At 32.6% G+C, this 15,744-nt stretch overlaps 1 protein-coding gene across 1 annotated transcript; it reads left to right on the top strand.

Annotated features, from left to right (window-relative positions):
* The first annotated feature begins 13,107 nt into the window (after positions 1-13,107).
* On the top strand, positions 13,108-15,498 carry LOC113724610 (transcription factor bHLH18-like). Its single transcript, XM_027247497.2, has 3 exons — positions 13,108-13,689; positions 14,958-15,308; positions 15,415-15,498. The coding sequence occupies exons 1-3, from the start codon at positions 13,108-13,110 to the stop codon at positions 15,496-15,498; spliced, it is 1,017 nt and encodes a 338-aa protein (XP_027103298.2).
* Positions 15,499-15,744: the final 246 nt, after the last annotated feature.

Below are 15,744 nucleotides of genomic sequence, written 5' to 3' on the forward strand. Positions count from 1 at the left end.
ATGCAACTATTTCATGAATAATATAGCATAAAGAGATACTGGAGTTCAAACAAAATAATCATCTTCTGATAATCAAAGAGAAAAGGGAAAAAAAAAAAAAAAGAAAGAGAAAGTGGTCTACTGATAATCAATTTTCTGTGAGTTAGTTTTACCAAAAGCTTTGGGACCAAGTTAGTCGACATCCCATGATCCCAAACGTTGTGGACAAAACTACAACGTGGCTAGTATTCCCTTTAAGGCTAACTTGCAAGTTGTGTTACTATCAGCAATTGAAGAAATTTTGTACTGAAAATTTTCTCAACCAGTCGAAATTAAAAAGTTAAGAGGACCAACTTAGATATCATATGCTAAAGCCTAAGCACAAGAGACCATTGTGGTTGACACTCTAAAAATAGTAAGGAGAAGGTGCAATTCTAACAAAATAGATTCATCAGACTATTATGAAGTTTGATTATTGATATATGGATGTTTGATTATTGATTTACCGAAAATAATCATATAGTTACTTAATAAGAGAATAGGATAAAACCAAAGGTATGTGTTTGGATTGTAAATTATTTGAGATATTTTTATTGTAGCACTTCTTGTGATGTGATGTATGTGAGATAAAAAGATGTGTTGAAAATTATAATGATGATATAAGCGAATAAATTTTGACAAATAATCTCCTGTCCAAACTACTCTGCCCTAAAGGCGTGTTAAATAAAAAAAAAAAAAATGAAAGGGTGAATTCACTATAAAATTATAATATTATCATCACGCTCTTTAAATGGCATATGCTCTTGAAATAAAAAAAAAATCTTAATCTTTATATACAATTAAATTAGGCACCTTTTATCCTATGCACCCTTAACTCGAATGGTTTAGGGTTTAGGGTTAGGGTTCATAGCTGATGTTCATTTATAATTCTAGTACTTCATGTCTGCTCAAATAACTAATAAATGTCAATGGCTAATTAAAATGTGCAAAATCAGATAAAACCAGTAAAAATTCCAAATGTTCAAGTTAATACTTACTTTAAATATTTTTCTAGATAAATCTAAGAAATACTACATGACAAAATATTCCAGACAATTTGACCCTCATGAACTCTCTATATCCACGTGCATGCATGAGTTTCTGATTTGGCCATCTTGGGAAAATGAGTACCTACCACAAAATTTAATCTATCACTTCAATAATGTTTGTTTGTTTTTGTTCTTTTTTTGGCAAATAATGGCTTCAATAATGATATGTAGTTCAAATAAGAGAATTGGCTTAGAGAATCCACCTAAAAATACCAACATATGATCAGCAGCTATCACTTTGGTACTCTCAAAAAGACAGAACCACGAGTATCACGAATTGCAAAGCAGCAGCCTGATCGTTCTGTTATGTTGTAAGAAAGAACGAAAATAATTTGATAGGGAATTTTGGCCAGCTTCTGTCTCGAAGATAAATTAATGGCCATCCTTCCTTTTATTCTCTGTTCTATGGAAATGCGGCTGATAAACTGTACGGTCCATGCCGTGGAATATTGACTAGAGATCAAGTTTCTCGAGAAAAGTTATCCTGATTTATTCGATTTAATCACAACATATGGTAACAAGTTCAATAGAGGATAGAAATTTTGTGATCCAGTAAATAATTTTCATTTAGAATTAACAGATCAATATATATATATATATATATATATGCACTGATGTTAAGGGCATATGTAATGTGTGTATAATTCAGAAATCATTTCATAGGTATTTTATTTTTTATATAAATTATAAATATATCATTATCAATCTTTGGTTTATTTTTAACTTTTTAATAAGGTTCCAATTAATTTAGAAATTACAATATTTAGAAGGAGCAAACTATTCGGATGACCACTAAACATTTGAAATTGTCAAGTTTTAATTGTTGAATTATTAATAGTTTGATTTTGGCCATTGAACTATTTAACATTTAGATTACAAGCTATTCTGTCAGATTTAATCGTTAACTATATCGCTTTCTTTTGTCTTGTGAATCGTCCGTGCACTCAAATCTAGTATAGTTAACGATTGGCCTGAAATCTAAATTTTAGATAGTTTAGTGATCAAAGCCAAACTTGTAATAGTTCAGTGACCAAAACTCAACGATTCCAAAACTTTAGTGGCCATTCGGATAATTTTCTCTATTTAGAAATGACCATATTTGCAGAATGTGATTGGGTAGTTAGAGTTGTACGTAAAAATTTAACTTTTATAAGGGAAGAATTAGAAGTTCCAAAGAAAAGACAAAAAAGTATTTATACTATATTCAAGATTCTCCCTTTATATATAGTATAGATGTCTTGTATGTAAAATTTTGAGCAAGTAGTTGTATATTTTTTTAAAACTTTTTTTAATATACACATATATTGATTAATTTTCTATACACTACCAGTTTATTTATTATCACTATTAGATATACGATAACTAATATTAATTTAAATTTGAAACTAAAATTTTGCATATGTATCATACATCCAACCATAATAGTGTATACACTATTAGTGTATGGAAAAATGGGTTTTGAGAAGCAGAAAGGGATTTGAATCCATGATCTCTAAATTTTAAAACTTCAATATAAGGCATTTAATAACTCAATTTAGCACATAAAATGAATGGGTTTAGATCGTAACATATTCAAACATGTTTGATAACCAAATATAGAACATGTTAATTAATTAAATGGCTTTGAATTAACTAAGCAAAACTTATTTAAAAAATAAGTGATAAGCTAATTATTTATCACTTGATACAGAATACGTTAAATGTTAGGATTTCAGTACTTAACAATTCAATAATTTAATAGGTTTAGATTTCAAATTTTGGGCTCTAGATTTCAGTTTTATCAAATGCACCTTTTTAGTCATTATATCAAGACTTCCTTAGTGAGCAAGTAGTTGTATGAATGTTCTATTTTGTTTGTTTATTAAACGTTACAAGAGGAAGGGAAAAATAAGAGGTTAGTGGAAAATTGAATAAAAGAGCTCAATGTCATCCACAAAATCCTATTCAATTAGTAGAGACGTCAATCAAATGACTATCAGGTTTCAGGTGCAATTCTCAAGATCTTCCCTTTCTATCTTCGCTCTTATGAGGCTTTTTAAAAATTTTTTTCTCTAACAGTTGAGGGGTGGGATTTAAGAAGTGGAAAAAGAGTAGAGATCAAAGTACAGAATTTCTAATTCTTGTGATTTTGACCTTAGCTACCAAATTATGAGGCTTAATGTCCCTCTTGACCCAAAGAATAAGTGCTTATGGTTACTTGATTAACCAGTGGAAAAAGCACTTACTAAGTGTGTGCAAACTAAGAAAAAATTAAGTTATTTTTATTAAAACAAATGGAAGTTATTAAATTTTTTTTGCCAAAAAAAATTATATTTTTTTGGCAAGCAAGCAAAAATAAAAAAAAGAAGTTATTAGAAGTTACTAAATTTAAATAGTTATCTACAGTAAATCTTTATTTTAAAAGAGGGTAAAATTAGAAAACTAAAAGATAGCAGAAAATTTTAACAGCAAACTCTTCCTCATGCCTTATATGGTTAATATTTTTACTAGTTGAGCTAAATTTTGGAAAAGTTAACCATGAAATAAGTAAATGGGCATGCACAGAGATGCACAGAGGGGGCCAGGCTAAAATTTGGCTCAGCATACCCATTAATCATTATTGGTTCTTGAGTAATTATTAAATTATGGTATACTTATGGTCCAAATTCTCTCTTACCAGCAGACAGTAGGCTGTCATGAAACTTAGATTTTGTACTGCGACAGACATCGGAAGGCCCAATCATCTTCCTTTACCTTGTTGACAAGAATTAAGACATGTAGGAGTAGAAATTCTGATTTATGAGGATACTGCGTTGGAGATTAGACATCGAAATTGATTTAAATGTACCATATCAGTTCAGGGCCACAAGACATTATAACTAATGCTTATGCTGACCAAGAAATTAAGGACAGCAAAAGCTAAAGTTAGAAAAATTAAGAAGGATATGTACATACTGAAAAAGAGATAATAATTTTCTTTTCTTTTCTTTTTTTCTTGTTTTTCTATGGTCCAGATCTTAAAGGAGAAGGTTTTTTTTTTGGTCTGCATTGGGTAAAACAACCAGGAGTTTAAAAAGTTAATTGTGCTTAAGGAAAACAAAATACTTTGGAGTTAATAACATAGGAGGGCTTTTGCCGGAGATGGCGCCAGCCAAGAATAGGGTTGGGAATAAAATTACTCAGAAGATAACATGTGGTGCTAGAGCAACTTGTGGTTTAAAAGCATATTCATTTTAAAATTTCTTTTATTTTCAGATCTATTCATAATTTTTCAGATCTATCGTATCTGTTAAATTGTAGATCTGTTATTTTTAGTGCATATTTAACTTGCTATTGGGTTAACGATGTAAATCAAATTGTGCTGGACAATTTTCAGCAGTCTGTTAATGATATTTGCTTTTTATAAAAAATATATTCACATTTTCCAGCAGCAAGAAAGGGAAACAACTTTTGGAAATTAAAAGCTCAACAACCTCACATTTTTTTTTTTAAATTTTTTTGCGAGTGAGAGCTTCAAGTGTATCACAACATCATAAGGAAGAATTGCTTTCTTTTTTTTTGGATGTTAGATTTTCTGGAGGCCCTAAGGTCCATGAACAATTGAATTTAATCCAATAACAGTTTTGTCAATAGACAGATGTTTAATCTGACACAAGATTTAAGTGCAAAATACATCGATTCTCCGTTCACAATTGTGCATTTCTGCTATGCATCCAACTGGACTTCAATGGAACAGGAGCGGCTTTCTATGCTCAATTTATCCATGAAGCATATTTGTTATTTATTGATTTCTTCTTGTGTTCTCAGTTAATGAATCATTATGATGGATGATAGAAATATATTATGATGCGAGAAAATATGGTTTAGAGGTACACCTAGCATATGAGAAATTATGCTGCAATTGGATGTTTCAAGTGTTAATTGAAACTGTCGTTGTACGACCACAAAATGTATACAAGAAAAAATAGTTGGCAATAGGATTTTTTTCGTCATAAAAAATAGTGCCAACATAAGTTGGTTCAATTGACAACGACGAATTACTTTCTCATAGAAGGTTGTATGTTCGAATCCTACTGTTGATGCAGGGTTATATTGATGAGTAATCTGTAAAAACATTTATAAGTGACTTATGGTTTTAGAAGCATGCCCTGATCCGTGGCGGCGATTGGAACTGAATCCACCCAAACTTTTAATTATCAAAAAAAAAAAAACAAGAAAAAATAGTATAGAAGTACACCTACGTGGCCATACCTAGTATACGAGAAAATATGTTGCACAAGAATATTTCTGTCATTCGTTGAAATTGTGGTGTACAAGCCATAGAAGTATAGCATATCATCCTTGTCCTAGTTTGGCAAAGGGTTGGGAATTGGGACTAGGGAACGTGGAAATTTTCATCATTGACTGAGATTGTCTTATGGTGCGGACAAGAAGTCAAGAACTCCCACGCCTTGCTGCAAAAGAATTTCTTTATGGGCATATTCAATCTTCTTTCATATTGCAATGCTGATAATAAAATGGGGAAATACCAGCGCGCCAAACAACGAATTTGTTAAAAGAATTTCGCAAATAATTTGTTAAAAATAATAATTTAAAAGAAATTCTTGTTTTTGCACACATGCGCATTAAGGATCTAATAGGAAACAAGAAAATAACTTTTAGAAAAAAAAACTCGAAATCACTTGTTTTCTCACATGCTTGGTTGAAGTATAAAGCTGGCTAATAATGGATTACTTTCACTCATTATCACTTAACAAATGAGATACACACACACATATATACACACACATACACACACACAAAGATAATCAAGCACATGCGTGCCATTAGGAAAAAAAAACAATTAGTTAGGCTAGCTATGATGACTATTAACAGAAGATATACTCACTTAACAAATGAGTACAGGATACATACATATATAAACACACAGATACACACGCATATGTACACACACACGCATATATATGTATATGTGTGTGTGTGTGATGTCACACACACATATATTATATATGCATATATAGATAGGTATACATATATGTATATGTGTGTATATGTACATACATACATACATACATATATAAGTGTACAAATACACACATACATATATAAATACATGTGTGTGTATATATAAACACACATACACATATATACACACACAAAGATAATCAAGTACATGCATATCACTAGATAAAAGTCAATTAGTTAGGCTAGCTATGATGAGTATCAATATGAGATATAATATTATCTACTAGCATTATCTGATGAACTCTATGTCTTTATGCTTAAAAATCCGAATACTTACGCTTGCATGCAACCTATGAGATTACCTTAGACAGGTGAATTCCAAATCCATGCATACAGGTATGATTAAGGTTACAATTCAAATCACTATCAGATTAATCAGTGCTGATTTTATTGAAAATCTTGGATTCCTTTTACCATTGAAATGTCGAGATCCAAAGTAAAAGTAATCCATCATGAATTTGTAATTAGAAGACTATTATTAGAAAAGATGCTAAACAAATTAGAATGCTTCTAGGTCTGTCTACCGCACGTTGAAGTTTTTTTTTTTTGGGTGATCTGCCCAAAGTGAACTATTGCATGTACGGCTGTGTTGAGGGCACCGGCACAAATTATTGGATGATAAATGGCGCACGTGCATATATGTAGGAATCATCACAAATTAGGTGCCAAGTTTTTGACTTTTTTTGAGGGTACTGTCTTATTTGACATTTTTGGGTTGGAGGGTTCAATAGATGTGCCTTTTTATTCTTCGAATGTTTACTTAATTTATATCTTAATAAAGTAATTAAGCTACTTTAAAAGAAAAAGATTGCTTACGCCTTTAACTTTTGTGTAGAAGAGGTAGCCATTTTAACGACTTTTTTAGTTTTTTATAATGGAAATTGTTTTCTTCTTTTTGACGTTATTAAATGCATTCGGTGTACATGTCGCTGACGTTATTAAATGCAGTGGGTGTACATGTGGCTGACTTGAGCATTTCTTTTAAATCACGACCTTTTTATTTTTTGAACTTACACTTACCAAACGGTGTGGTTTGTTTGGATTGCTTCATATTTCTCCAATTTTATTTGCTTACATCATCTTTACAATTTCCAATACACCTTTTTATCTTCCCAATATCTTTTTATCTCACATACATCACATCACAAAAAGTGCTACAGTAAAAATATCCCAAATAATTCCAAATAACTTACAATCCAAACAGGTTAACAGCATGTCTATTAAATGGGTGAATGGGCATATATATCTTTCTTGACCTAGGAAACAATGCCAATACATATCAATTTGGAACAATAAAATGGGCATTTGTTATGATCTCATAACACTCTACATGGATTATCCAAATTTTTTTTGAGTAAATCTTATGTATACTTACAGTGTATACACTATCACGGTTGGATATACGACACATATATAATATTTGAGTTTCAAAATTAAATTCGAATTATGTGTCATACATCTAATGGTAAAAGTGTATACACTGTCAGTGTATAGAAAATTAATCCAAATTTTTTTAGAGGTCAAAATACATCATCGAATCAGCTGAAGGGTGACGGTTCAAACTTCAAAGTATTCTCTTCTAAATCCATACAAGAATGATGTAAAGCTAATTCTATGCGTTCTTTTGCATGGTTCAAAATTAGTGTTTGTGAGCTGTGTATTTGTTTCTCCAAGTAACTACAAGACTTCGTCTGTTTTCTTTTCTTTTTTTTTTTCTTTTTCTTCTTTTGGTTAAATGAATAACAGTAAGGAAAGAGTGGGACAATGAACCCCTTCCTACCACCATGATAGCTCTTAAGGCTCTATATATAGGTGGTCATTGAGCTTAATCGTTGAGTACAAAAGATACTCTATGGAATAAGCCGACGATATTAATTTTTATGATGCATATGATCAATCATTGATGAAGTCATGAAGTGGTTGTATAAATGTGGATGCCTTTTTGGTCGAACTGTGACCACCAATAATGAAGTCATGACTCAAACTTAGCCTTTCTAAAATATATATTTTGATTTTTTTTAATGATAGGATTTAAGAAGCAAGGAGGATAGAGAAATATAAATTCAAGATTTTTAATTTTTGAGATCTCAACTTTAATCATTAGATCAAAATCTTTTTGGCAACAAATCAAAAATATTTTTTTTGGTTGACAAGGGAACCTGCAATTGCTACTCGAGAGAGAGTGCGTACTAGATGAACCTCACCCAGTGCAATAGCCTACCAACCACAAGAAAGGATAAGTTTTTGGCAACGAATCCAAAATATCTAAACATTTTTTTTCCTGATTGACAAGAGAATCAATGTTTTTAAACCTGGACTGGAGAGTGAATCGAAAAACCTTCTGGTTCACGATTCGACCGGTTCAACCGGTTCAAATGTTTAATAATTTTTTATTCATTTTAGTATTAAAAATTTTGAATAAAACTAAAATATTTATTGTAAAAAATAAATACTTAATAAAAATCGGTTGAACCTCCCGGTTTTTACTGGTTTTGACCGGTTCAACCTGTTATTGATCGGTTCAATTAATTCTTTGGGTTTTTAGTTGAACCGTGAACCGACCATGCCTCCAGTCCGATTTTTAAAACATTGAAGGGAATCTACAACCGCTACTCGAGAATGTGCACTGGGTAAAGTCCGTCCAATGTAATAGCCCATCAATCACACGGAAGGATAAGATGCACTAGGCAAACCCTGTGCGACGGGCAAATGTGCAATGAATCCAAAATATCTAAACATGTTTTTTTTTTAGTTGACAAGGGAACCTGTAGCCGCTATTCAAGAGTGCGTACTGGATAAACTCCATGTAGTGTAATAGCCCACCAATCACACGGAAGGATAAGATACATTAGGCAACCCCTATGCGATGGGTGAATATTCCAGACGAGATTCGAACTTGGGTTGAGAGAAAGGCATGACGCCAACTCTACTATCTTGGAATATCTAAACATGTTGTTACTACGCCACATGGTATAAGAATCAATAATATTTTGAGATCCATCTTGAAATAAATTATTCCCATCGTTTTTAATATATACACATTTATTCAATTCAAGTATCTACTACTTCTATATATCTTTCAATAAATGCATAAACTACCATGGATGTATAATTCTTATACATCAACAGGTCGAATAGAATCACGGTGCATAATTCAGTCAGAACATCTATCTCTTTTGCTTGGTCCTTGATCCTCTCTGTGCATGGCTACTCAGCAAAACACATACACGATCCACGCGTCTGGCCTAGACCCTTGGATTTGCAAAGCAAACATTTTTTAACCATTTCTTACCACAAAAAAGTGTTAGTATCTAATTGATCAGTCTGCCTTATAGCGCACACATGTACCCAAGTACACATCAAATAGATGTGGGAACAGGGCATCTAATTTTGTCAATGCGAATTGGAATTGACCCGAATAATTGTACCGGGTAATGATCTTTAGCATGCGGACATGTTATAAATAGCATAACGTATTTCAACATTAAAATTGAGCAAAATTTTTTCTGGCATGTGGATCATTAGAAAAGTTTCTTTTGGGGCTTATATCTATTTCATTTGGCACAACGAGATGCTCATATCTTCCAGCACAAATAAAAAACCCACAAGCATGTATTTGAGCAAATCATGTTGTCAGAAGAAGATTAGCACACTCCACTTTTGGTCATGTTCAGGTCAAGTACAGAGATACTCTTGAAGCTTGGGACATACATTCAGTATGGTTTTGTAATTTTTTGTGGAAATAGTTCTCTGTATAAGCAATTAAATCGAACATTATGTACTTTTTGGCCAGTTGCTTAGTTTGGTAGATTCTTATCTCTCCTATTCTTTAGTTGTTCTGGATATTAAGTATTAGATACAAGCACCTAATTTGTAATATTTTCCTCCTTTTTAAAGCAGCTGACCTTTTCCCAAAAAATATCAAAATTTATTTTAGATTCAAAAAATAGATAAAAAGCACAGTTTTGAAAACGATGCGTACATTCAAGTCTCAAAATTCATTCATTCGAATAGAAACTGGTCTCCTTGCCTAATGATCACTAATTGTCACACTACAGAAAATGTCACCATAAACTTATTTAAGGAAAAATCGTTCAACTCACATTTTGCTAAATAAATTTTTTCACCATTCACTTTTAAAATGTTAACTTTATGTCCCTTACAAATTTAGGTTAGCAAAATTTGATCCCAATTTAATTTTTCGACCACTTGTTAGTTTGAAATCAGCACATGATGCACATGGAATCATTTTTTAAGTATAGAAAAGTCAAATTCCACAAAATGAATATGGATTGGATCAAACCTCCTTTATTTGAAAAAAAAAATGAATATAGTTTAGACTAGATCCTATTTTTTAGGAGCAAAAATGAATATGGATCAGATCATTTGTTTAACTACAAATAGGATTTAACTTTTTTGCTCATAAAGAAATATTCATATGTGTGTTACGTGATGGATTCGAGATAAAAAGTAATCAAAAAAATTAAGTTGGGATTAAGTTTTGCCATCTTGATTTTGTAAGGGACGTAAAGTTACTATTTTAAAAGTAAAAGACTAAAAAATTTATTTGATGAAATGTGAAAGATATTTTGAACAATTATTCGAATTATTTGAGAATATCATAATAAGATAGTCCCTTCATCCCATTGTAAGTGTCATGCTTTCATTTTAGATTGTCCCAAAATGTTTGTTGTCGTATTGAAATTAAAGCTACATTTGGTCTCTTTTTCCACTGTTATCCCCACCCTTTTCTATATATCATACTGAATTCAAATTTGAAATTTGAATTTTCAAGAGTAACTTTGGAAATAAATCCATTAACATCACCATTAAGTCACTATTTTCAAAAGGTTAGAATCTCGAAATACAATAAATAATTTGGGACGTAGGAGTACAAGTAAAAGGTCAATGCTACACGCTTGTATTCAATTCGGTCCGTGAAGTACGAAATGTAATGAAAGGGAATGTTCTCAACAGCTTCGAGTTTTTCTAATTAACTATCAGCAAGCCTATAAATAAATTTGTTCAGAAAATTAAAAGAGTGCTTTTTTAAAGCTAACATTTGTTGTCAAAAAAAACTCCCAAATGCTGTCTGATACATTCAATTTCTTAATCCATATATGTGTTAGCTTGAAAAAAAAGACAGAAGGAAAAAAAATTCTGGACGACAATAACTTTTAACTGAAAAAAAGTCCAATACTTATTTGAAACTGTTTCGAGCAAGCCCAACTTGTAGGTTGCCACAAAGTGTTAAACTGGTTGAGTAATTATAAAATGAGATTGTGAGTTGAGATTACCACATTTAAATTTTTGGATTAATTTTTTTATACCGTGTCTTCGTAAAAATTTTATTATACTAGTAGGAGTAAATGCATGTCATTTAATCTACAATTAAATTTAAAATTTAACTTTTATACATATGACATGTATCTATACTTATTATTAGAATAAAAAATCTACACACTACTAGTGAATAAAAGATCATCTCATCTCAAGTGTGTTGATCAGTAACAAAGCATAAGATACTGTACGTCACATGTAGTAAAATTCGGAAAGTGTATAGCAGTATATGCTTTAGTCTAGAGGTGAGTTTCTCTCTGTGGCTCTAAACTCTCTTTCAATGCATAGAAAATTGATCCTAGATGTTTAAACCGTTGAAATGATTTAGGTACAAATCTTAAAAACCAGATACCTGAAAAGTTAAAGAGTAGGCATTAGCAACTCTAATGATACGTTCAATTCTTTAATCCATATATTTATCGTCTGGTAGTATAATTAAGAATAAACTTAAAGTACAATTCCCTCTTAAACCATCAATTGGACCGCAGGGTATATATGCAAAGAATGTGATAAATGCCGCTCCATTCTTCACTTTCAGCGCTCCACTGAAGGAAGCTCAAGAACGGAGCGCAGAAGGCTTCTTTTGAAGCGCTGATATCAATCTCCAGACTTCCATCACTTCTGCAAGCGGTACAGAAGCTCAATCATTGCCCTGCTCCAACCTACTAATCTATATAAGATGCCAAAAACCCCTTACCACCTTTCCACAAGAAGAAGCCCACAGCTGCAGTTGTTGAGTGAGAAAGATCCAGTGAGTTCATCCCCCCTTCTATAACTTCTCGTCGTTCATTTCAATAAGGTCTATACTGGAACTACCACATTTCTATCATAAGTTTGATTTGATCTCTCAAGAAAAATCTCTTCATCATTTTCATAGTAATGGAGCCCGTTTATTTATTTTTTATCCAGGTGCAGAAAGTTGCAAGCAGATTTATTTGAGGTGATGGATAATTCAGCTACTTCATGGTTCTCTGATCTGGTAAGAATTAATTCTCCACTTGATAATTACTAGGACCTTGCATCGTAAATAACATGAAGCTTGAAAGTTAAGATGATCTATCTAATTTCATGAACCATTGATTAACCTCTGTTGCCTCTATGATTTTTGTATTTCACGTATAGATATTGGCAGTAGGCACATGCCACAAGATGATTAAACTGTATATGCATTTTCTTTACGATGAATTTGATTCTCTTATATCACACGTACTTGTATCTCTATATTATATCTTATTTTCTTCTTCGCTCATATTTTGAATAACTCAAGTGTCTATATTTTGGCACTTTTTCTATATACATTTGCCAGAACTTTTGCTGGACATTATTTTTTCTTTCTCCCATTGGCTTGTCTATATATTTTTAGTGATTTTCTTTTCTGTAAAGCCGAAATAATGAGGAAATGACTGTACCTGGAGGATGAAAACCACCGACATGGGATGGATGTTATACGAAGCCAATACCCCAAAAAGCTCTCTTGTTTGTTTCTTTATAGCATGTGCCAAAATCCTACCTACTCAAAGGCAAATCTTGATCTGGCTATTCCTAATTATACTTACAAACTTAGTTATAAATGTGTGAAATACATCTACTATCATGAAGCTTGCCACCTTGGATTTATCAGAGACTTCTAAGACAGATGACACCAATTCTTTCCAAAGCATGAATTGGTGACATTCTTTTGCTTTATTAACAGGGAATGGAGGATCCATTTCTGAGTGATCAATGCGACATTATGGACTTCTTTGATGAAGACATCTGTGCTGCACTTGGAAACGACTTTCAGGGTTCTCTGCCTTCAGAAAGCAACTCCCCCTCATGCATTTCCCACCTGATTCCAAGAAGCAGTTCCACTACGGCTTTATGTAATGCATCATCTTCAGCTGTGGAAGTTCCTCAGCCAGCTGCCAACTTGTGTGCATCTTCAGCCATTGAAATTCCTCCAGCTGAAGTTGAAAGACCAGCCAGACAGCTCAAGCGCAACCGCTCCATTCCGGTAATCCTCGCTTTTGGCAACCCTAGTCCTACAGAAACAGTGAATCCTCGACAAGTTAGTCTAGGAGGCTTGAACCCTGAGGATGATGCGGTTTCTGAGGTTTTGACATCCCGTGTTTCGTTTCCAAATCTTGAGGAGGCTACTAAAAGTGCCCCGGCACCTAAGAAAGGTCGTACCAGGCCAGCATCACAAACATATGACCATATTATAGCTGAAAGAAAGCGAAGGGAGCAGCTCAGCCAACGATTTGTGGCTCTTTCAGCCATCGTTCCCGGCCTCAAGAAGGTCTGGATGTATTTTCTTATTCTGATTTTTCTGAGCATTATCTTTTACTTTTTGGGTAAATTACTAATAGCCGCCTATAGTTTCATTTATTATTACATAACACCCCTATTGTTTTACAATATCCAACGCTATGGTTTCATGTAAAATAAAAATTTAACAAAAACTAGTCTATGTAATGTCGTTTGTTGAAATACCAGTGGTACTCTTACTTAAACACTATATCAAATAAGGACTTAACCACTTCGTATAAAAGTACAGGAGAATAAAGTGAATATTTATGCAAACTGTAGAGGATTAAGTGGATATTATGATTTCATCATACGCAATTTTTGGGCACGTGTTGTCTAATTGTTATAATTAATTATGCATTTTATCCATTTTTTACTTTATATAAAATCACAAAGGGATTATGTGACTATTTTGAAAATTTAGAAAGATCATCTGACATTACATAAAATCACATGGGGATTATATTTAATTTACCTTCATTTTACTAGTAATACACATCCATATATAGTAGTTCACAATTGAACGAATGGTTTCCAGATTTTGAATTATTTGGCCTCGATCCCTTTGGTGGCTAGCCAATTATAGGCACACATATAATATAATATCTCAGATCTTCATATCAATCCCACAGCAATTGTTGAATTTGACTCCAGTAAAATTTGACAGAATTTTTTCGTAAAAATGTTAGAGTTTGAATTATTATTAGACATGATTCATGTGAAGTTTAGAAAGATTACAAGTGCTTTCGGCGGCCTGGAAATAATTAGTATGACAAAGTTTGTATAATTAAATGAAGGGAGTATAATTTAACAGATCTTCTTGTCCATTTCACCCAACTGATAATCACAACATTGTATCAAAGCACTGTACCTTTTTGGATTCTTTCACATCCTTTCTAATTTTTTATCAAACCAAATGACAAGCATGTACATATATAGTAAACAATAATCATTGTAGGGTGTACAAGAAACCAAAAAGTGTACGTAAATATTCGTTACCCTCCAGATAATGACCCTATGTCGCATCAATTTACGTAGACCCTTGTTTACATATAAATTTAATCCAAACATTCAAGTATTTTAAGCCAAATGACGAGCATGTAGAGGAGACAAAATTCATTTATGGCAATACAAGTCAACTAAAAAGACTGTGCGAATATCATTACCATCCACATAACCACATCTTTCAATATGTGCATGCCCTGATTTAGATTTAAACTTTATTCAATTTATCTTGACAAAAACTTGTATTTCTTGCAGATGGATAAAACCTCAGTCCTTGGAGATGCCATCACATACTTAAAACATCTCAAGGAAAGAGTCAAGACACTAGAGGAGCAAGCCACAAAGCAGAAAATGCAATCGGTGGTGCTTGTGAAGAAATCCCAACTCGTAGTTGAAGACGAGGGATCTTCGGATGAGCAACGTCCACTACCTGAAATTGAGGCTAAACTTTGTGATAAGAAGGTTCTTCTAAGAGTCCATTGTGAAAATCATAGAGGAGTGCTAGTTAAAGTGCTTTCTGAAATTGAAAAGCTCAATCTTGCTGTTTCTAACACGAGTGTGGCACCATTTGGAAGTTTGGCTCTTGACATTACAATCATTGCTGAGGTGAGATTTTAGATTTTATTTGGAGCTGCCAAAGAATCTTATTAAATTTAGTCTCTTTCACTGATTATGCTCATCATTGAGTGATTTTTCATTTGATTATTCACAGATGGATAAAGAATTCAGCCTGACCATGAAAGAATTGGTTCAAGGTCTTCGATCCGCTCTTCAGCGTGCAGCACGGGATTCTTGAATTCTTGTCAGCTACCTAATGGAAAATATGTACCTACATGGACCGTCTTGTTCTTTTTCTGCTGATTGGTGACTTAAAAGGTCTTGTATTTTGTCATGTGACTACTGAAGGTTTATTATGCTCCATTGGTATTTATTTACTTTTTTTTTTGTTATGAAATAACTAAATGAGATGAATGCCCATTAAATTCTCCCATGTCCATTGAGTTTTCCTATGTCTATTGAATTCCCCCAAAATATAAAAGGA

The sequence above is a fragment of the Coffea arabica genome, chromosome 2c, assembly GCF_036785885.1.
Source record: "Coffea arabica cultivar ET-39 chromosome 2c, Coffea Arabica ET-39 HiFi, whole genome shotgun sequence".
Classification (NCBI taxonomy): domain Eukaryota; kingdom Viridiplantae; phylum Streptophyta; class Magnoliopsida; order Gentianales; family Rubiaceae; genus Coffea; species Coffea arabica.

Bases quoted from the DNA above. Each gene is read 5' to 3' on its own strand.
- LOC113724610 (XM_027247497.2), top strand. From the start codon at position 13,108: ATGGAGGATCCATTTCTGAGTGATCAATGCGACATTATGGACTTCTTT. The intron at 13,690-14,957 runs GTCTGGATGTAT...TATTTCTTGCAG, and splicing joins TCGTTCCCGGCCTCAAGAAG to ATGGATAAAACCTCAGTCCT. The intron at 15,309-15,414 runs GTGAGATTTTAG...GATTATTCACAG, and splicing joins ACATTACAATCATTGCTGAG to ATGGATAAAGAATTCAGCCT.